Source organism: Sarcophilus harrisii, chromosome 3 (assembly GCF_902635505.1).
Source record: "Sarcophilus harrisii chromosome 3, mSarHar1.11, whole genome shotgun sequence".
Lineage (NCBI taxonomy): Eukaryota > Metazoa > Chordata > Mammalia > Dasyuromorphia > Dasyuridae > Sarcophilus > Sarcophilus harrisii.
In genome coordinates this window covers 571656510-571679228 of record NC_045428.1, presented here as the reverse complement: position 1 = coordinate 571679228, position 22719 = coordinate 571656510, and the positions used below count along the sequence as shown (strand labels likewise).

The 22719-nt window shown below is 44.0% G+C and overlaps 1 protein-coding gene across 1 annotated transcript in view; it reads left to right on the top strand.

Annotated features, from left to right (window-relative positions):
- Window positions 1–6587: 6587 nt before the first annotated feature.
- Window positions 6588–22719, top strand: part of PLOD1 (procollagen-lysine,2-oxoglutarate 5-dioxygenase 1) — a 44036-nt gene continuing 27904 nt past the window's right edge. The window contains exons 1-2 of the mRNA XM_031962848.1: window positions 6588–6860; window positions 17126–17217. Coding sequence (XP_031818708.1) covers window positions 6776–6860; window positions 17126–17217 — 177 coding nt within the window. The 5' untranslated portion in view covers window positions 6588–6775. The remainder of the gene's footprint in view (window positions 6861–17125; window positions 17218–22719) is intronic.

The window sequence follows — 22719 nt, the reverse complement described above, 5'->3', positions numbered from 1 at the left end:
ACCACCACTATTCCCAGCTTCCGCTCGACACTCTGCGCAGGCGCTGTCAACGCCTTCAGTTTCCGCCCGTCGCCCTGCGCAGCCGCCGCTGTTCCCTTCAGCTTCCGCCTGCCGCTCTGCGCAGCCGCCGAAGTCCTCTTCAGCTTCCGCTCGACTTTCTGCGCAACCGTCACCTTTCCCTTCAGCTTCCGCTCGCTGTTGTGCGCAGTCGCCGATGCCTCCAGCTCGTCAGAGAGGGCCTGGGCCTAGCCCGGCCCGCCCCCCACCGGAAAGCGCCACCAGAAGATGTCCTGAAGCCGAACATTTTGCGACGGATTGGGAAAACTTGAGGGCAAGGGAGGGAGGGTTCAGGGAAAGTAGATGGATTCGAGGAGAGAGGAAGAGGAGGGGCCAGAGAAAAGAAAGCAAATCGGCGAGCCCGAAAGGAGGGGGAGAAGCCAAAGGGGAAAAGTGAGGAGTCAGAGGAGAGAGGGAGGGGCTGCGGACGGTAGTGCTAGAAAAGGAGAGGGGCGGAGCCAGAGAGGATGGAAGGAGGGATCAGAACGGAGGAGGAGACACCTGAGAGGAGGGAGAGGAGTCAGAGGAGAAATGAAGAGCTGGGAAAAAAAGGGAGGGAAGGAAAGATCCGAGAGGAGGGAAGGGAGGAGTCAGGGAGGGGCGGGAGGGGGTAGAGCCAGAGAGGAGTGATGGGAAGGGCCATAGAAGGAGAGGGGAGGGGCCAAAGAGGAAAAGGGGAGGGGCCAGAGAGGAGAAAGGTAAGGGCTGGAGGGGGCGGAGAGGAGGGAAGGGAAATATTAGGTAGGGAAGGGTAAGGGAAAAAAAATAGCCAGAGATGAGAGGTTGGGGGGTGGGGGTGGGAAGAGAACAAACAAAACAAGGAAGGGAGGGGTAAAGAAAATGGGGAGTTTGATAAGTGAGTGGAAGAGAAAGAGGAAGACCTAGAAGAGCAATTAATTGTGCAGTTTGACAATAGGAAGAGACCTGAAAGACCGTACAATCCACCCGTTTCTGAAAATGAATCCCTTCTACAACATCCCACCCCTGCTAGAAAACTTCCAGTTTGGGCTCTCTCATGGGCAGACCACTTTATCTCCGGATATCCTTAGGAATGGTTCCCCTCCCACTCTCCGCCCCCCTACTTTTCACTGCTCCTTCCTCTGCTCTCTGAGCTCCTGCAGATCTTGGCTAGTTTCTCCCCCATCTGACAGCCCTTAGAAGACCTGAGGTCTGCTCTCTAGTTCCCGATCAGCCTTCTCTTCTCCGGGCTAGACGGCACAATTGCTCTCACTTGTTCCTGGTATGTCTTGGTTTTCAATTTTTTCATTATCATGGTCACCCTTCTTTTTACACACCCAGTGCTTAGCTCAGTGCCTGGCATATAGTAGGTGCTTAATAAATGTTCACTGATAGATTGGTTGAGCCTTCTTTGAATGATCTCCACCTTGTCAATGTGTTCCCTAAAATGTGATTCCCAGTACTGAACGCAGTACTCTGGATGTAGTCTAAGCAAGAGGATTGTTGCCTCTATCACCATCACTACCAGCTCCCCCACTGCCCGGTTGTCATCACCCTAAGACAAACCTTGTAAGAATTATAGTACTCTCTCAACCAGTTTCTCTAGAATTCTATAACTTCTTCAAATAGAAGAATTGGAAACAATCTGCAGGGCCATCTAATCCAGATGGTATGGTGCATAGATCTCTCAACATGGAATCAGGAAGACCTGAGTTCAAATCGTGATTCAAACATTTACTAGCTGTGTAATCATTCTATTTCTGAGTGGTCAACCAATACCTTCAGAAAGAAAGAAGATCAGAAAACAAAAGAGGAAGAAGAAATGGAAGGGGATGATAGAATTTCAAGCTATCCACCAGCTCCTTCCCTATTGTGTATTTTCAAATCAGGTGAGACTCCCTACCAAAAGGAGCTCTTGCTTTGGACTCTGGGGTTCAGTCTGACAGGGGTCTGATCCCAAAGGGAGAAAATGAGACGTTTCTCAAACTCTGCTTCATTATGTCCCTATTTAGAAATTCCTGGGAGAGTGTCTACAGCAGAGTTTAACTATGGTTCATGTCTTGGGTCGGTATTAAAAGAGAATCTCTTCCAGAAAAGATACTCATTTTACAAAGCACATAGTAGGTATAGAACTTACTCAATCAGAACAGAAGTACTTAAAATACAAAGGACTCATAATTGTACATTATCAAATAGTTGAAAATAATAATACCCCATTAAACCTATATAGGAGGTAAGAAATACTTTGGAGTACAATGGAGTACAATGAGCAAAATCCACATCTTCTGGCTAGCCAGAAGTTATGGATTATCTTAGTCTTTTTAGCACCAGTATTCTCCTGGAGTGGTCATTTCCTCCAGGAAGTAGTGTAATTACAAGACACACCTGTTATTAGGCAAATACAGTCAACCCAGGAACTCCCAGAACTCTGAAATTACCAGTAAGGTTGGAAACATTAGGATATCACTATTTAATGACTGGTGCTCAAGGAAAGAAACTAAGACTAGGCTGTCAGAGACTTGAGATCCAACCTCAGGCTAACCAAAGTTAGCACATGTTCTCAAATCCTCCTTTCTCTCCCCAGTTGAAAATTCAAAGAGGTAACCTTAATCCCAAGAAACATGCTCAAAATAGGGGGACAGCTTAGGTACCAGTCATCTTCCACACAACACCCTAATCATGATGACCAAGGGGTCAATCAGAAATGAACTTTAGCAAGGACACAAGTACATTTTTTAACAAAATGGATCAGAGCAAATATCCAAATCTTTCTTCGAATGGGTTCAGTTTATCCCTCCCACCGTATTTTTTTCCTTTTCAAATATTTACTTCCAATTATTTATAAAGACAATTTTAAAGAATTTTTTGGTTAGAGAAGAAAGATGAGACTGGTGACTTTTTTCCACTTGGCACTAACATCAAATCATAGTCTGCTTACTGACACCTTATGTAATTGTCAATAACATAAGCATTTAAATAAAATATGACTTAAACTTTTGGAAAAAAAATTTTTGAGTTCCACATTTTCTCTTCTATAAGACAGTAAGGAATTTAATATAGGTTCTATATGTGCAATTGTGTAAAACATATTTCCAGATTCATTAGTTGTGAAAGAAGAAACAAACCAAAAGAAAAAACACAAAAAGAAAGTGAAAATAGTGTGTTTTGATCTGCATTCAGATTCCATCAGTTCTTTCTCTAGATATGAATGGCATTTTCCAACATGAGTCCTTTGAAATTGATAAGAAAAACAAAGCATCATAGTTATTCTTCACACAACATTGCTGTTACTGTGTATTTGGTTCTAATCACTTTGCATTGCTTTCATGTACATCTTTTCCGGTTTTTCTGAAATCTACTTATCTTTTTTTAAAGAGTACAATAATATTCAATCGCAATCACAAATTGTTCAGCCATTTCCCAATGAATGGGCATCCCCTCAATTTTCAATTCTTTGCCATTACAAAAAGAAATACTATGAATATTTTTGTACATGTCGGTCCCTTTCTCTTTTCTATGACCTCTTTGGGACACAGACTACTTCACTTGAACCAATTATTACCACTCAACTACCATCCTACAACTCTTCCCTTTCTGAGTCAATCTCCTAGAAAAAGCCATCTAAACCCCTTGCCTCTGAATGCATGATAAAACTATTTTCTCTCTCTACAAAATAAGACCTGGGAACTATCTTTATATTTAATGACAACCTCCTTCTGGCTTCTGGTTTTGTTTATTGCACTGAAGAACTCATTGTCTTGTAAGGAAACCCATTCTACTTTTAGATGGCTTCTCTTATTATTAAAAATCTGGTGGGGCTGTCCCTCCTATCTTGCATGCTTTGTTCTTCCTCCTCAGTCTCTTCAAGTTTCACTGCTAGGCACATAGTAAGCACTCAGTAAATACTGGTAGACTGACTTTAGATAATATTTGACAGATACCCTCTTGGAATTTACCCTAATTCAGACTACCAGTAAAGAGAATCAATCAAAGGAAAGGAGGAATGTAGATTAGCACGTTTCAGAATGAGTTCAGCCAATCGAGCGAGCTCTAAGAGCTCCTCTTTTGAAATCCCAAGAAAGCCGGTGCCTGTGCCTTTAAACTGCTGGCAAGCTTGAGGACAGAAGGAGCACGTGTTGCACGTACTGGTAGTAACATCTGGGTTGGCAACAGCTGCTTCTTAAAAAGGCAGACCTTGAGTCTGAATGAAGTTTGGGTGAAGTCCAGGATTCAGAACTTTGGAGAAGGCAGGAAGATGAAATCACTGCCTGGGGGGATGGGAGGGAAAACTGTAGTGAGAAGAAGCAACCGAGCTTTCTGAAACTGTGCTGGAGACAAACCAACTGGACTGAACCAAAATCCAAAACAAGACAAAAACAAAAAAACCCCTTAGATTCCCAGGATGAATTGATTGTTTACCAGTCACTGCCTCAGTGGCTACTGTCCTAAGAAGCCACTTTCCTGGGAAGATTTTGTAGGATCTTCCCTGGACTTTCTAAAATTTGACATATCCTGCTCCCTGCATTCCCTCCCCTCTACATCTGGCATCCTTTTCTGGCTCCTTCCTGCTGTGGGAGCTGTATTCACATCAAATTGTTTATGAAGAAGTACTTAGAGATAGGAAGGAGAAAATGTCATTGTGGTGATCTTAATACCTGCTTGTACCTCCCCTAGTTGCCTTATGTCTGTTTTATATGTATTCTATAGCTATTTTATGCGTGTGCATGTTTCCCTCTTTAGAATGTAAGCCAATGTAAGGCAGATACTGTTTCAAACTTTTTTCTTTGTATCTCTGGTATCTAGTTTACTGCTTGTGCATTGTAGGCACTTAGTGCTTGTTGCTTGCTTGCTTAATTTCAATCCTTAAAAGAATGCAAACTTCTTGTGGGAGGACCTGGCTTTTTTTTTTTTTTAAATCTTTGTATCCCCAGGGGCAGCTAGGTGGTACAGTAGACAGGGTGCTGGATCTGGAGTCAGAAAGACTCATCTTCCTGAGTTCAAATATGACCTCAGACACTTACTAGCTGTGTGACCCTGGGCAAGCCACTTAATCTCAGTTTAAATGAGGTGGGGAAGGAAATGATAAACCACTTCAAAACCCCAAATGGAACCACGAAGAATCAGATGGGTTTAACAATCCCAAGCCCCTAGTACAATGTTTTGAATGAATTGAGGTTAGAATTTATGGTCTCTCCAATGAAGGAAATTCCCTTCATGCAAAAGACCAGCACTTTATTGACTATATATTGCCTTTCATGAATGTTTGTTAAATTGAATGAACTTTGAGACACTCGGGAGAAAAGAAGCAATTTCCCTGGAGATGGAAGGAGATGCTGGCCAGTTTCAGTTGGGCAATGTAGCTCCTTGCTTTCTTTCCCTCTGTTCTGTGCACATAGGGAATCATATCCTAATTTCTGGTACTCTGCTGAAAAGAATACAAATTTTGATCACTGAAACCTAACAAGATATAACAATTTATAGGCTAGATTTCCTTTTTATGGATCATGGCTTAAACCCAAATCACACTGGCTTTTATTGATTGGTCAGCGATAGGTCTCAGCCCAAGACTCCCTAGGTCATTGTTTGGATTCTAATGGCTCAGTGAGTGTATATAGCAATTATTTCTGTTTTAGTCAGAAATCCTAAGGCTCTACCTCTTCCAGAATGATTTTTTTAATTAGGTAAAAAAAATCATTCTTTGTCATATTTTTATCTAGACTTGATCACTGATGTTGCCTCAGACAAACTGAGGATTGGGAAAGACTTAGCTCAAAAAGGCCAGTGCCTCCCATTGCATCCACTGCATCTGTGGTCATCCTGATCTATATCTTGCCACTGGACTCCCATGACTCTGGAAGAGAAAGTGAGACTAGTGCCTCTGCACAGCCCTCCCTCACTTCAATCTGATTCACTTGACACGAGATCTTCCTAATGTCATGGACCTCTTCAAGAAGGAAGGACAAGTGTCTATTCTGTGCAGAATGAATGAAAAAAAAACAAAAAACATTAAGTTGCTTACTATGAACCTGGCACCGTGATAACAAATTTGTTGGGAAAGATGTTTTGGCTAGAGAAGGCCTAGGAATTTTTCCTAGACAATTTTTCCAGAAAGGTAGTGCTGATTTTATTTCTGCAAGAGAGATAAAGTTTGAATAAGACAGCCCTGTCCTTTCAAGGATTTAGCCAGGATGAGCAATGGGATCAGATCTCTACAATTCTCAAAATTAGGGAAATGGCTTCCATTGGAGAACTGCCCACAGCTGATTTCAAGGGAAAATAAAACTAGATTTGGAGTCAGAGGACGTGATCTGGCTCTTGGCAGCTTGGACAAATCACTTCTCCTCCTCCTCCGGAGCCTCAGTTTCTCCAATTGTAAAGTGGAGGGGGCTTGGCTAGAAAGGCCACTAAAGCCCCTCCCGGTTCTGACTCTGCACACCTGGCACAGTGCTAACGTGGTGGGCTAAGTGGGAAAGGGGAGGGGGTGACTGAGGCTCTTTGGCCAACCCGGCCCCTCCTGCAGTACCCCAATTCCCCGTCCACGCCCCGAGCCCCTCCCCGGGTCCGTTCGGGGCGGGGCGGGGCGGAGCTGGCGGGTTCCTTGCGTGGCAGACCGAGGCCGGCCGAAGTTTCCAGCAATCTCTGCCGCTGTCCCTCCCAGCTTTGTCCGCTGCAGCCAGCGGTTCGGGCTCCCCGCTGAGCGAGCCCCCAAGCAGCAGTCCCCGGCTCCCCTACCCGGGCTGCGAGCCCTCCGACCGCCGGGATGCGGCCCCTGCTGCTGGGGCCGCTGCTGGCCTCCGTCTGCTGGCTCATGCTGGCCGAAGCCAAGAGCGACCAGAAGCCAGAGGGTAAGGGGCTTGGGAGGTGTGTGTGTGTGTGTGGGGGGGGGGTGATCGAGGGGCCTGGAGGCAGGGGCCTGTCCCCTCCCCCGGGAGCCTCAGCCTTCCCAGCCTGAAGTCGGCGCTGGGGCACTCATTGGGTGGGAGTCGGGGGCGGGGAGCAGATGAGCAGGGTGGGAGGCGGCTATTGGCTGCCCTGGCGGCCTTAGGGCATGGAGCTCTGGACTCTGACCCCGACCCCCGGTGGGCATCAAGCCCAGGCATGGCCAGGGCTGCCCCGTGGTCTCCAGCCCTGTGACAGCGTGTGGAAACAAGCCCGTTCCGGTCATCGTCGGCCCTGCCCTGACACTTAGCTGCTGGGTGATCTTGGGCCGGGCATTCATTTCCTCTCCCGGGGGCCAAGTCGCCTCATCTCTAAAACGAGGGGCTTGCACTCGAGGCTGTCGCTGGAAGGCCCTTGGGGTCCCGGGATTCTCCTCGGTGACTCCTGAACCTCCTGGAGCCCTTTGCCACTCCGCCTCCTGGGAGAGGCGGAGCTACCTCCGTGCTGGGCTTGGAGGCTCTCCGAAGTGCCCAGAAATCCCCTGCCCGAGGGAGGGAGCCGAACTCCGCGGCCCTACCCCGGCCGGTCCCAGCACGCCGGCCTCCCTCGGGCTCTTTGGGCCGTCCTTGGCTTGAAATGAGGGCTGCCGGTTTAGGCGTGGAGAAAGGAGAGAGCCACTGCAGCCAGTTTAAATGGCTTTGAAGAAGTTAGGGGTTCGAGCCCACACTCCTTAAACCTGGGGCGCAACTAGCAACCCCCCAGTTAACAGGCATGTATTTGGCACAGTCTGTGTGCCAGGGTGAATTGAGGAGGGTTAGGTGGTGGGCAAAGGGAGAGCAGGAGAGAGAGAAGGGTGGGGGGAGAAAAAGAGAAGGAGGGGAGAGAAGAGGAAGAGAGAGGATGGAAAGGGGAGAGGGGAGGGAAGAATCGGGCATAAGAGAGAGAAATCTCTGCAAAGGAACAGTGGTGGGAGATGGAAAGCAATGTAGTCAACAATTAATGCACAAGCAGGCTCACACCTTTGCACATACACACACCTCTTGCCAGGTGCCAAGGTTACAACTTGGCTGAAAATAATGTGCTATGTGACCTTCAACTAATTATTTCCTCTTTCCTCCTGGACCAGATGGTTGCTTCCAACTCTGAGATGCTGGGTACCGAGGGCCCTCCCAGCTTTGACATACTGGGTTCTAAGGACTCTCCCAGCTCTGACATTCTGTGTTCTAAGGCCCTTCCCAGCTCTGACATTCTGGGTTCTAAGGCCCTTCCCAGATCTGACATTCTGGGTTCTAAGGGCCCTCCCAGTCATTCTGGGTTTTAAGGGCTCTTCCAGCCATCCTGGATTCTGAGGGCCCTCCCAGCTCTGACACTCTATGTTCTAAGGCCCTTCCCAGCTCTAAGATTATGGGTTCCAACGACCCTCTGAGCTCTGACATTCTGGGTACTAATAGTCTTCCCAACTCCGAGATTATGAGTACCAAGGGCCCTCTCAGTTAACATTCTGGATTCCAAGGGCCCTCCCAGCTCTGACATCTTGGGTTCTAAGGACCCAGCTCTGAGATTATGAGTACTAAGGCCCCTCCCAGCTTTGAGATCCTGGATTCTAAGGCCCCTCCCAGCTTTGAGATCCTGGATTCTAAGGGCCCTCCCAGCTCTGATATTCTCTGTTCTAAGGTTCCACCCATTCACTCTTCTGAGCTCTCCCTTCTCTGTGTTCTAAAAACTTTGCTAATTCTACCATTATTCATTCTACGGTCTTTAGCAGCTCTGGCAGTCTATTGTAAGACCCTTCCCAGTCCTGACATTCTCTGCTCTAGTTGGTTGTGTAGATGGGGTCCTTTAGCTTCTGTGTCCAAAGCATCCTCTTGGGCTGTTAGCCTCCCAGGCTTTTTCTTCAGCTCATGTCTCCCTTCTGCAGGAGGTTTTTCCTGCTCCCTCTTGCTATTGGGACTTTCCTCAGGTTATCTGCCAATTTCCTGGTCTTATCTTGTATGTGCCCAGTAGCCTGCAAATTTCCACATTCAAATGCAGGCTCCTTGAGGGCCCAGGCAGCTTCTTCCTTCCCCTGTATTCCCAATGCCTAGCACAGTGTCTAGCATATCTGATAACTGCTTCTTGACTGACTGTAGCTTTTCATCAAAGACCCAGCAGTGGAGCAACCATTTCTTATTCATTTGAGCCCTAGAGTTGCCTAATGAATAACTCCTTGTATTTCTTAAGTCATCCAACTTACCCTCACCCCCCACTCCCACCGCAACATGATCTCACTCATCTTCAGACTGTCTTTTGGGAGACAGGGAGGAAGGAAAGGGAGGGGACAGACACTGACCATCAGCCCCGTACACCGAGACACAGAGATTTAGTGACTAATCCCATATTGGAGCCCAGATATTTGTTCATTCATTCATTCATTCATTCATTCATCTATCCATCCCTTCATTCATTAATTTATTCATGGCACACTCATTTTCTAATAGTTACAAGACTTATCACGTGGTTGGCTGCATGGCGCTGAAATTTTTGGCCACGGCCTGTCTTAGAGACCATCCCTTTGGTTAAAGGGGGTTATCTACCTGAGGAGGAAAGACTACCCACACCAAAAAAAATTACAGATCCCTGAAGTTTTGCTTGCATTACTCCTTTTTATATATTAATATATGTAATATATGTAAAATATCTTTGATATATAAATATATGTGTATATTTAAGTATACATATTTATAGATTTTATGCTGCTTTATGTTTTTAAATCAGAGATTTCCTAATATCTCTCTCCAATCCCATCCAATGATCCTTCCCTTGTTGCAAAGGACAATTAAACAAAAACAATGACATAGTGGCTTTGATTGCATTGTGTACCTGTAGGGCTCTAAAAGGGGGAATTACATTTTTAAAAATCTTTTTTCTAGCACCAAGATTAGCTATTACAATTCCACATATTTCTTTATGAATTAATTTTTTGATGTCTTTTTTCAGTCATTCAAATTTCCATATATCTCTTGTAACAAAAATGAAAAATGAAAGAGGAAAAAAAACCCAAGCAGCAAAAGTAACCAACATCTCCGTTGAGTCTCACAGTGTTTGCAGTATTCCATAACCATTGCCTCTTACTTTTACAAAGAAGAGAGGGAAGTATTCTTCCTCCTTTCCTATTCAGGCCACACTCAGACATAATCATTACATGCACAGTTTGTATGTGTTATTTTTTAAGACAAGAATATTTGCAAAGGTCTAGAACAGGGGTCCTCAAACTACAGCCTGCGGGCCAGATGCGGCAGCTGAGGACAATTATCCCTCTCACTCAGGGCTATGAAGTTTCTTTATTGAAAGGCCCACAAAACAAAGTTTTTGTTTTTACTATAGTCTTGGACTCCAACAGTCTGAGGGACAGTGAACTGGCCCCCTATTTAAAAAGTTTGAGGACCCCTGGTCTAGAAGCTAGTGAGGAATGTGGAGAAGCACTGGTCTCCACCTTCATGGACTTTACCATTTGGCAAAATAAAATAACATTATTGAAGGAAGAATGAAGTGAGTCACAAGGGAGAAAGGGACGTTCATTTGGGAAATAGTTTTCTGTCTTTGTCTTTGGAGTCACAAAAATTGGCCTCCAAGTCTCGACTTGGACACGTACTGGTTTTGTGATGGTGAGCATGTCACTTGCCTCCCAGGTACCTCTCTAAGACTGTTTTGTTCTTGAATGAGCTTTTTTGTTTGCTTCTGTGTTTTCATTTCAGTCTGTCTATTAGAGTGACTCAAATGCAGACAAATAACAGTATAAAACAAATATACAAGACAGATTAGCCAGGTAGACAAAGTTCCAGATCTGAAGTCAGAAAGGTTCTTTCTAAATTCAAATCTGGCCTCAGATACTAAATGTATGACTCTGGCCAAGTCACTTCACCCTGTTTTCTCAGTTTCCTCATCTGTAAAATGAGCTGGAGAAGGAGATAGCAAACCATTCTAGTATTTTTGCCAAGAAAACCCCTTGGTCCTTGGAGTCATGAAGAGTCAGACACAACTCAACAACAATAATAACATATATGCATATGTATATACATCTAGGTATATATGTGTATACATCTAAATATGTAAATGTATATACATCTAGATATATATATGTATAAGTATATATATATGTGTGTGTGTATGTAAATGTATACATATAATATATAATACATGTATATATGTGTACTTATACACACACACACACACATATAAGTAGCTCCCCTCCTTTCTACATCTCTCTGTTGGCTAAAACTATAAGAGTCTCCATCTGGGGAACCCGCCAGGCTGATGAAATTTCAGAGCCAAACCATTTCTTATCTTGCCCGGGTCACTCAGCCGGTCGGCAATGTAGCCAGGGACTCAAGTCCAGGATCTCTGTGTCTGAGCTTCCCAGACAAAGGCCCACTTGCCCGACCAGCTGGGCTCAGAGAAGTCCTTTGTCTGCCTTTGGTTAAAAAAAATAAACTGGATTATTGGCACCTGCACAAGCAGACCTGGTGTCTGCTGCTCATCTGAGAATCCGCAGCTTCCTCCCTCTGGCTCTACTTCCCTAAGGGTCATTTCAGGACCCTGCTTCCCTCTCCTTCCAGAGAGCCCATCTTCTGGTCTTCCTTCCTCTTTGGTGGTCCTCAGGGACAGAGGCCAGCTTGGCTTCAGGACTTAGCCACAGTCCCCTGTGTATTCCTCCTCTCCTGCCGGCCCAGAGCAGGCCCCATCACTGCAGTCATTTCCCACTGGAAATGGGTTACCTGAAGCTAAACGGGCAATAACATGGGCCCACTCTCACCCTCAGATCCAGCCGAAGGCTCAGGGTCAGGATAAATGGGGCTTATGAGCATTTACCTGAAAGAAAATGAACAGAGATAGTCTCATGCTCCTGGTAGTGTAGAGCAGGGTCCACAGCAAAGACCAGTAACTACTGGTGGGTGATCGTGTGTCCCCTCTGGGGACCTCACTGTTAGGCTTTCAGCCTAAAAACGTTGTGGGCAGAGCCTGGATTGCACACAGTGGATATGGAGGGAAGAAACACATTCCCTGTCTCTGGGGAGCCCATAGTCTGATAAAGGAGGCCCCCCCCATCCCAACCTGAAGTCTGGGGACAGGACATACAAAAGCGACCTAAGTTTCACATCCACTCTGTGAGGTAGTTATTGTCCCTATTATCACCCCTATTATACAGATGAGGAAACTGAGGCCCAGACAAATAAAGGGACTTGCCCAGAGTCCCTCATAACACGCAGGACTCAAACCCGTGCCTCTTGTTCCTTTGCCCCCTTGATGTTGTTTATCCCATTACATCAGAAGATTCCTGGTGAAGCACTTTGGCAGTGCCAGTTGTAAACATTAAGTGCCTACTATCAGCACATTAGCATAGCTAGTTCTCTTAAGGGGCTACTCAAGGTGCTAAAGCCACTTAGAGCAAAGGCAAAGAGCCTCTAGTTTGGGAGTTTGTTCTTAATTGTTACTTATTTAGATTTAAGGGTAGAAAGTCATCAAGGCACTTGAGGTACCAACCTCCAGTAGAAATGGGAGCCACTCACCCACACTTTCAGATCCCAAATGGGCTGCAAATGATTTAATTTTAAAATAGATCTATTTTGTTGTATTTTTATCCATTTTGTTAAATATTTCCCAATTACATTTTAATCCTACTTGGGCTAGACTTGGGAGTATCACAAGCTACTTGTGACCCATTGGCTTTGTGTTTAACACTTCTGATCCAGTCCACCACTTTCCTTTTTATATTCCAGAGGAAGGAAAATGACTTCTTCAGTGTCACACAGTCAGTAAGGATTCAAGCTGGGATTAGAATCTGGATCCTTTGAGTCTAAATTTAGCATTTTTCCTCTTATGCTGGGGGATCCCTTCAGTGATCCCCAAGAGAGTGTAGATGGTGTCCTCCCTCCCTAGCCCCCAGGCTCCTGCCAGCACCATGATGACTAGCCTGCCATCTCTTACTCTCACCCCACCATCCTATTATCCCAGAACCCCCCAAAAGCCTAGACTGAGTGTCAGATAAATATCAAACATCCTGATATTAGTGAGGCATCTAACTGTTAAATGTCTCGACAGATAGATCCAGCTGGAGGTCCAGGGATTCCCTGCAGGTAGTGAGTGCTAGGGCAATAGTGGCTCCCACTATGAAATGCTGGCTCTGGCCCCCTTGGGAATGCTGTGGTTGCCGGAGCCAGCTGGGACAGAGAAGGAGACTGCACTTGGCCGGACTAGCCCGAGGGTAAAGGCCAAGTTTTGGAAGGTTGGCAGTGATGGAGGGGCCTGGCTGGCTTTGGGAACAGAATTCTCTTCCATGATTGCAGACCCAGAAGGCACATTCCTCCCCTAGCTGGGCCGGAAGGGCCCAAGGGAATGAGAGAAGACACTAGATTTGGAAGGAGCACTGAGAGGATTCAGGACTGAGGAGTGAGAAGAAAGGGCAGTACAGTGGTTAGAGTAGCAGTTTGGTTAGTGTAGCAGCTGAAAATGAGCAAGTCTGTGCCCTTGGCAAAAAAGCAGGTCTGGAAGTTTAATAGAATATTTTGTAAATCTCTGTGTGTCAGGATCCGGAGTGTTTCCAGATTTTATCTCCTGTGATCCTCTCAATACCCCTGAGAGGTAGGTGCTATTATTACCCTCATTCTACACATGGGGAAACTGAGGAAGCGAGAGTTAAGTGATTCACCTAGAATTACACAGCCAGTAAGTGGCTGAGGGCAGATTTGAATCCAGCTCTTCCTGACTCCTTTCTGGCTCCATTTTGCGAAAAACTATCTGTGAAGAAACCTTCACAGATTTCTAATTCAAGGCCAAAAAAAAGGGAGGCCTGTCTTTTCTATGCTGGCTTCTCACTGCCCAGCCCGGTGAGACTATTTCCCAGACAAACGAGGGGGGCAGCGGGGAAGGGGGCAGTGAGGCAGGGTCTCGTGTCATATTCCAGTACTTTGGGAAAAAGGGCTGTTTGTTCTTTCCTTTTAACCCTCGAAGCACGAGCTCCAGAGAGGAGCTGGGTGGGTTCCTGGCCCAGCTCTGGGCTCTCAAATTCCTGTGTGCAGACACAAACACCTTTCTTTGTCCTTTTCCATCTCAGAAACCCGACGCTCCTTCCTGTGCTCCCCAGGGCCCCGTCCCGCCAGAAGGGCCCCAAGCTTGTGGCACTTTGCTGGTTTCCTTTAGGCTGGGAGAGTAATCTTCCCTCCAGTGATCCCCAAGGGGGATGTAGACTGTGTCCCTCCTCCCTAGGCCCGGCTCCTAGCAGCACCATGAGAGCCAGTCTGCCCAGCTGTCTCCCGTACCCTCACCACGACAGCCTACTGCCCAGAGCCCCGAAGCCTCAGCCAAGCTTCCTGTTCCCTGAAGCATCTGGATCAACTTAATGCTCCGACCTCTTCAGATCCAGCAGACTGCAGCCATCTGCCGAGTAGCTACCAGTCTGGTTGGCTGCCCTCACTCCTGAGGCTATCCCCACTCAGATGGGCAGGGTCCACCCCTTTCACAGTACAGTGACTCACACGGTAGGATGGACAATGGAGCCGGCTTTGAATTCTGCTTAGATTCTGGCTCAGTGATTCTGAGCAAGGTTCTTAACCCACCTGAGTCTCACCTGCCATGTAGGGTTCTTGAGAGGCTCAAATAAGGTCCTGGATATAAAGCACTAAGGTATTACACCCACAAAACAAATATTTATTATTATTATTATTAAATTATCTATTATTATTGCTATTAATCTGGGGTTTTTGTTCAGTTTTTCAGTAGAGTCTAACTCTTCATGATCCCATTTGAGGCTTTCTTGGGGAGTGGTTTATCATTTCTTTCTCCAGCTCATTTTACAGATAAGGAAAATGAGACAGGCAACTTTAAATGTCTTACTTAGGGTGGTGGTAGTTTGCCCCCCCCTTTTTTTTTTTCCTGCTGTGCAATTCAGATTAACTGATTTGTCTAGGGTCACATAGCTAGTAAGTGTTAAGTGTCTGAGGCCTCCAGGGCCAGTGCTCTATCCACTGTGCCATCTAGCTGCCCCTTGTCCTTCATTCTTTTTTTTTTCTTAGTATATTTATTTATTTTTAATACGCATTGCTTTATGAATCATGCTGGGAGAGAAAAATCAGAGCAAAAGGGAAAAACCATGGGAGAAAGAAAAAAAACAGAAAAAAAGGAGTGAACATAACAGGTGTTGATCTATATTCAGTCTCCTTAGTTCTTTTTCTGGATGCAGATGGCATTTTCTGTCCGAAGTCTATTGGGATTGCTTTGGATCATGGAACCACTGAGAAGCACCAAGTCTTTCATGTTGATTATCACATATTCTTGCTGTTCTTGCTATTCTTGCTTCTATTTGCTCAGATCCAGTACCAGTTCATGTAAATCCTTCCAGATCTTTCTAAAATCAGCTTTTCATTATTTTTAATAAAATAATAATATTCCATTACCTTCATATACCACAACTTATTCAGCCATTCCCTGATTGATGGGCATCCACTTCTCTTCCAATTCTTTTTTACCATAAAAAGGGCTGCTACAAATATTTTTACACATGGGCGTCTTTTTCCGTTTTATAATCCCTTTGGGATACAGGCCCAGGAGAGATACTGCTGGGTCAAAGGGTGTACATAGTTTGATAGCCCTTTGGGCATAGTTCCAACTTGCTCTCCAAAATGGTTGGATCATTTCACAACTCCACCAACAATGCATCAGTGTCCCAGTTTTCCCACATCCCCTCCAACTTTTATCACTATCTTTTTCTGTCACCTTACCAATCTGAGAGGTGAGAGATTTGTCTTTCATTCTTGAAAAGGACCATGGAATCAGGGAGGGGAATGCCATGACATGCAAGTAAGTTGGATTTCAATGAGGGAGGGCTGGGCAAGGTCACCTGCCTCACTTTCCCCTCCAGAGCCCTCTGGGTCCAGTGGCCTGACATAAATCAGGACGCCATAGATCCTAAGTGTCCAAGGTCAGATTTGAACTCATGAAGTTCGGTCTTCCTGACAGGAGGCTGGCACTCTGTGCCCTCTGGCACCCTCTGGTGGCTCTGGGGAGTTCTGCCCACATGGATAACTCATGATTAATTTCTATATAGAGATTGGCCCAGACTTGGAAACTCTCACACCCATCCCTTTTTCTCTCATCAGCAGCCAGCATCCTCCATCAGGCCCTCATCATCACTCCCCAGGGGGCCTCCTAATTGTGGTCTCCCAGCCTCCAGGCTCCATACCCTGACAAACGCAGATTTAGCCCCAGCTATCCCTCTCTTACTCAGAGAACCCCGTGGTTCCGCTTACCCCCAGGATCAAACGTCAGTTCTTTTGTTTGGCCCTTAAGCTCTCTATAACCCTGCTAGCCTAATTACACATTGCTGTCCTTCACTCCCACTGTGATCTGAGCAGGCTTTATTCTTCCTTCTACATGCACAGGACTGTGTTTCCGCTCTCCTTGCATTTGCACAGGCTGTGTCCCTCCCCCGAGTGCCCTCCCTCTTTCATTCTACCTCTTAAAATCTCTAGTTTCCTTCAAAGTTCTGCTTCAATTCTACCTCCTGTAGGAAGCTTTTCCTCATCTCGTCATCTACTAATCCTTTACCCCAAAATCATCCTTTATCTCTCCAAGAGGGAGCCAGGAGACCTGGGTTAGAATCCTGTCTCAGACACATTAGCCATGTGCTATTGAGCAGCTCACTTAACTTGTGCCTATTTCAGTTTCCTTATCTGTGAAATGGGGATAATGTGTGACTGGGGTGGTGATAGTGAGGATCAGATGAGTTAATATCTGTAAAACTTAGGCAAACCATAATACTCTATATAAGGCTTGATAATGATGGTGAAATGTCTACATCTTCACAAGGGAAGGGACTGCTTAATTTTTGTTTTGAATGCCTAGCACTCAGCATAGTATTTGGTCATAGTAGGTGCTTAATAAATGCATGTCACTTGAATCAAGTGAATCAAGTAATTCCAATTGTGTGATTTAGTTACATTATTCTTCACTTTGATGGGATCCCAGATGGCACACATAGTGTCTGGCAGACAACAGGTGCTTAATAAATGCATGTTAATTGATTCTAACTCTGTGATATGGTTATGTTATTTTTCACTTTGATGGGCTCCCAGATGGTGAAATGATATGCTCATATTTATCTCTGGATCCTTCCTCTCCTCTTTTCTCCTCTCCCCTTACCCTCTCTCACATTTCTACCCTGACCCTCTCCTGCCATTCCCACCCCTCTATCTCCCAGATAACCTGTTGGTTCTCACGGTGGCCACCAAGGAGACGGAGGGATTCCGGCGCTTCAAGAGGTCAGCCCAGTTCTTCAACTATAAAGTCCAGGTGAGAAGTCTTTCATCATAGGCTGGAGAACTATAGCCCTCTGGACTAAAGGGTATCGGGAAGGAATCGGAGGGAACTAAAGAAAGGACCTATTATTCCCTCAACATCTGCTCTAACCAAAATGGGTCTGAACATTAATCTGGGGGTAGGAGGAAAGAGGGCAAAATCTTTACTCAAAGAAACCCCAGAGTAGAATTAATAATTAATAAAAGAGGAACAGAAAGAGGGCCCAATGGGAATTCCTACTTTTGCGCCCTGACCATTTGCCATACATGGACGCTGAGGAGTGGTTGTGTAATTAGTGTTACATCCTGTCTGAGTTACAAAATCTTTACAAAATCTTTCTCTCTTTCTCTCTCTCATTCTGCTTCCTTCCCACAATGTCCATCCAAATGGGTAGAACCAGGCCTCAGGGTATTCACTCTCCCTCTTTAAAGAAACATATCCAACTGTCTAGTTAGCCAAGAAAGTGTATTGCACACTCCATGTGTGCAGAGTATTGTGCTGGGGACTGTGGGGAGAGATTAAAGAAATAGGAAGTTCTCAGTCCCTGGAGAAACTCATCACGTTTGCAGAGCGCTTTATCCATGACATCTTCAACTGTCCTGTCTGTAGCTTGTTTGTACTGACTGAGATGATTATTTCTCCTTATAGGAATAGCTTATTATTGAATCAGGACCAAAGTTTTTCTCCTTTTCTACTTCCTCATCTAGAACTCAATCAGTGTGGGAAATCTTACTGAAATACTTACGCAGGCTACAATCTAACCACGGCAGTAAAAGAAACTCCAAGTTTAGGTTAACGGGGAGGATTTTTGCTTATTGTATTTGCTCAGACGGGGCTGGGTAAATATGGATTATCCCTTTTCTCAGATAGGTGATATGGAAATTGATTAGTCTCTTGGACTAAGACTTGGGTGATCTAAGTGCCCCCAAGATTCTCCTTGGAATATTGTCCAGTCCCTCATTGGAATATTCACTCTCATTAATTGTTAACCAATCAGAGTTGATTGCCACCCTTAGGAATACCCACTCATTCAAGGGCATGTAATTTGTGAACCCATAACCATGAGGGGTCATTAGCATTCGAAAGTGCTACTGACATCATTTTGTTAATAAACATGCTAGCCTTATTAATAAAATGATTGAATTACCCAGAAATTATGTGTTTCGAACTTTTGTTTTTGTTTTTGTTTTTGTTGAGGCAAATGAGGTTAAGTGATTTGCTCAGGGTCACACAGCCAGGAAGTGTTAAAGTGTCTGAGGTTAGATTTGAACTCAGGTCCTCCTGACTTCAGGGCTGGTGCTCTATCCACTGCATCAACTTGCTGCCTCCGTGTTTTGAACTTTTTAAACAACAGTATATAGTTGTTTGAATATTGTTTCCCCTTGGACTGAAATCCTCCAGAGTAGCTCAATATTTAGCACAGTATCTGGCACACAGTAGGTAACTTAATGAATACTTGACTGACTGATTGATCCTCACAATAAATCTGTGAGGTGGATGCTATTATTATTATTATTGTTTTATTCAAAAGACAATATTAAGGGTCAGAGGTGTTCTGTGACTTACCTGAGGTCAGACAATTAGTTTGTCAGAGGCAGAATTCGAATCTGGATCTTCATAAAGGTCCAGTGCTATGGTCACTGCCGAACAAGAGGCTTTGTAGGCTAAGTGGGAAATTTATTTTAATTTAAAATTATTATTTTTAATGGGAGTTATTTTATTCCATTTTATATGGAATTTTCAGGATTTATAAAGCGATCATCTGAGGCAAGTAACTTGAGGATTACTTTACTTATTTTATAAATGAGGAGTCTAAACCCTAAAGAAAGAAAAAGGTATTCTCATCTGCCTGTAGTCAGAAAGTTAGAGGCAGAGTTAGGATTTCAATCTAGAGTTCCTTTTTAGGAGTCAGGGGTCTGAGTTCAAATCTTCTCTCTAATACAAACTAGTGATCTTGAGCAAGTGCCCTGAACCACACAGGTTTTATTTTCCTTATGTGTTAAATGAGTCTCCAGCACTATGAGCCCAAGATCTTTGCTGCCTTTTAATTTGGTCTTTCCTAATCTTCCCACACTTGTGCCTCTCCTTCCCAAATTATCTTGTATTATTACCCCATCCCCTTTCCAAACCTTCCCAAGCTTCCATAAAGAATCGGCTCAAATCTCACTGGAAGCAGGAAGCCTGTTTACCATTCTCAGCCCTTGTCCCATCTCCACCTGCCTCAGACATTCTCTTCTGTCTACACTACCTGCATCTTGCACAGGCATAGTTATTTACACTTTGGATCTCTTTTTTGGCAGTTTTTCTTTTGTATCTGCCTTAATACAGTCCATGGCATATAGTACTTAATATCATCACTTAATAACTTAATAACATCACTTACTCAGTACTTGTTGACTTTCTGACTAGTACAGATCTGGGGTAGCTGCTAAAAGCATGAATCACGAATGTGTTCAGCATCAATACTTATAAAATGTTTAAGATGTTCACTCAAACTATCATCTTTTAAAGAAATATTCTTAAGCTTGGGGCCAGGATTTTAACAGCAAGCACTGAGAAACCACTTAAAGCATTTCAGCTACACAAGTTGTTTTGGTTGTTGTTGTTTTTCAATTCCCTGGAAATGCCTGTGGCTGGCTGTCTTGTGAAAGCAAAATTCACTAAAAAAGCTTCCCCACCTACCCTTCTCCCTACCAATTAAAAAGAAAAATATAAGACAGATTGATGCTATTATACTATGGTGAATTGCTCCAAAAATATAATTGTTAGTTTAATGATCTGTTTTGCAACTAGCTATGTGACCTTGGGCAACCCTGATGATTTTTCAAAACAATACTAATGAGGAAGGTGGGGCAAATATTTTCCCATTTTGTGGATGGGGAAAACACGCAAATGATGTGCCCAAGTCAAGCAAGTCAGTGGTAAAGGGAAAAGGAATATGTTTTAATAAGATCCCTTTCCAGGGCTTTTAAAATATCATGTTATTCAGTCATTTTTTCCCAGTCATGGCTGACTCTTAGTGAATTTGGGGTTTTCTTGGGAGAGATAGAGACATTAACTTCTTCAGCTAATTTTACAGATGAGGGAACTGAAATAAACAGGGTTTATTTCAGGCAAACGTGATTTGCCTAGGGTCACAGAGTTAGGAAGTATCTGAGGTTATATTTGGGTCTCCCTGATTCCAATCTCAGCACTCTATCTACTGCACCATCTAGCAGCCCTTAAAATATCATACTATCTGCCAGAGGGCTAAGATTACATGCTTTGAAATTTTATATTATGGCACTATGTAATTTGTGTAGTTTTTATATCTCACTGTCAGCACGTTTTGTTATTTTCAGAAAATCCTTGGAAGGATCAAGACCTGTCCTCTATAGAAAAAGGCATTTGGGGAACTAAAAGTGCTGTCTTAGCAGTTGACATGACTAACTCCATTTTAGCCTGTATTTGCCCTTTTTTGTGGCTATGTTAGGTCTCAGCAGGCTGTTTCCTTTTCGATCTTCCTCCTAATCATTTTATGATTACAAAAATGGGCTCTAGAAACTGAAATAGCTCTAAAAACTTGTCTGATTTTCTTTATCTGATAAAACAGTAGATTTTAAACAAATATCAGCTGATTAACAACTAAGAAAGTTGTTCATTGCCTTTGGTCTATTGTAAATGGCTATAATGAGACTACTTTATTTCCTTTATAAAAAACATTCACTTTTGTTGTGCTAAGGTGTTTTGGATAGCCTAGGACCTGTGGTGTGAAGACTTTGCCTACCTTGCTCCTCCAACTTGGTGTCTACCTAACTCCTAAAAGCTATAGCAAGTGAGGCAGCTATACCCCAATAAACTCTCCTGGGCAGATGGGCTAAACCAGGCTGAGGATAACTGAAGGGTCTCACATCCATTAGTGAATTAGGGGGCATCTATCTCAACATAGAAAACTTTCCTTGGCACAAAGGGTGGAGAACAATTTTTTCCAATGGCCATGAAGGCTGCTGACTTTGGAGCGCTTAGAGCTTGGTCAGACATCTGAGAGATCGTGGTCATCCATTGTATCACAGGCCATTGCCAAACATCCTGATTTGTCTCGCCATTGGATTTTTGATCATTTTGGAAGAGAGAGTAAGGCTGATGACTTGGTGCAACTCTGCCTCTCTTAAATCCAATTTACCTATGAGCTAAGACATCATCTTATGATGTCATAATTCTCTTTGAAAACCAAGGAAGAGTAACAATTTATCACTTTACATATATATTCTGTGTGTATATATGTATATATATTTATGTATATATGTATCTATCAATCCGTTCTCTCTCTCTCTCTCTCTCTCTCTCTCTCTCTCTCTCTCTCTCTCTCTCTCTCTCCTCCACGTTGTCTCTATTAAAATGATAGTTCTTTGTTAGTGCAGATTAGTTGTTTAGTCTACCAGAATTTATTAAGTACCTCATCTATATTAAGCACCTCACCTGTTAGATACTGAAATTCAAAAGTCAAAGTGAAATGATAGTCCCTTCTGCCCTCAAGGAGCTAAGAAGATTCTATTGGGAAAAACGACTGTGCAGATCGATTAGTAAATACAAAATGATAGAAAGTTTTTCAATAATATGCCTTATTAAAAAAGAAAGACAGTATTGTTGCTGGGAGGTGCTGAGCTTAATCTTGGATCTTTCACTTTCCCAGTAGTCCTACTTTCCCCTTTCTCAGTTATTAGTACTTCTTGAAATGAAATTGGATTTACTTTGTATCTTTTGTATCAGTTATACATGTTGCTTCCTTCTAGTATAATGTGAACTCCTTGAAGGTATGAGTTATTTCAGTGTTTTCATTGTATCCCTGATTCTTAGCTTAGTACCTGTTCCTTAGTAGGCACTTGATATAGAATTGAACTAAATTGAACTGAATCTTAAACTCCCAGAACTTCACTTTATCCATTTGTAAAGTAGGGATGAACTTTAAATAGCATTGATTAAGCACCTCCTCTCTGCTAGGCAGCTGTGCTAAGTGCTAGTGATACAAAGAAAAAAACTAAAACAGTCCTTGTCTCAGGAGCTTATGTTCTATTGGAGGAAAGCAATATGCGCAGATATACAAAATATATTCAAGGTATCTCAAAAGTGACCTGAGAGGGAAAGGCATTAGCTGCTGGACATATTGACCAAGGTATTCTGCCCGAAATGACACTAGAGATGAGATCTGAAGGATGCTGGGGATTCTGGTACAGTGGTAAGAAGGAACATCATTCCAGGTACAGAGGGCAGCTAGGGCAAATGCCCAGAGACTGGAAACACCATGTATGAGGAAAAGTAGGCTTGGTATGGTTATATTGAAGAAACCTGGAGGGAAGGAGAGAATAATGTTAGAAGACTAGAAAGATAGAAAGAAAGTTTATAAGCCAGACAGCGGACTTTAAATTGAATCCTAGAAGTAACCAAGAGCCATTGAAGTTTGGAATAGGAGGGTGATGTATTAGACCTGTGTTTGAGAAGATTACTTTGGCAGTTGAG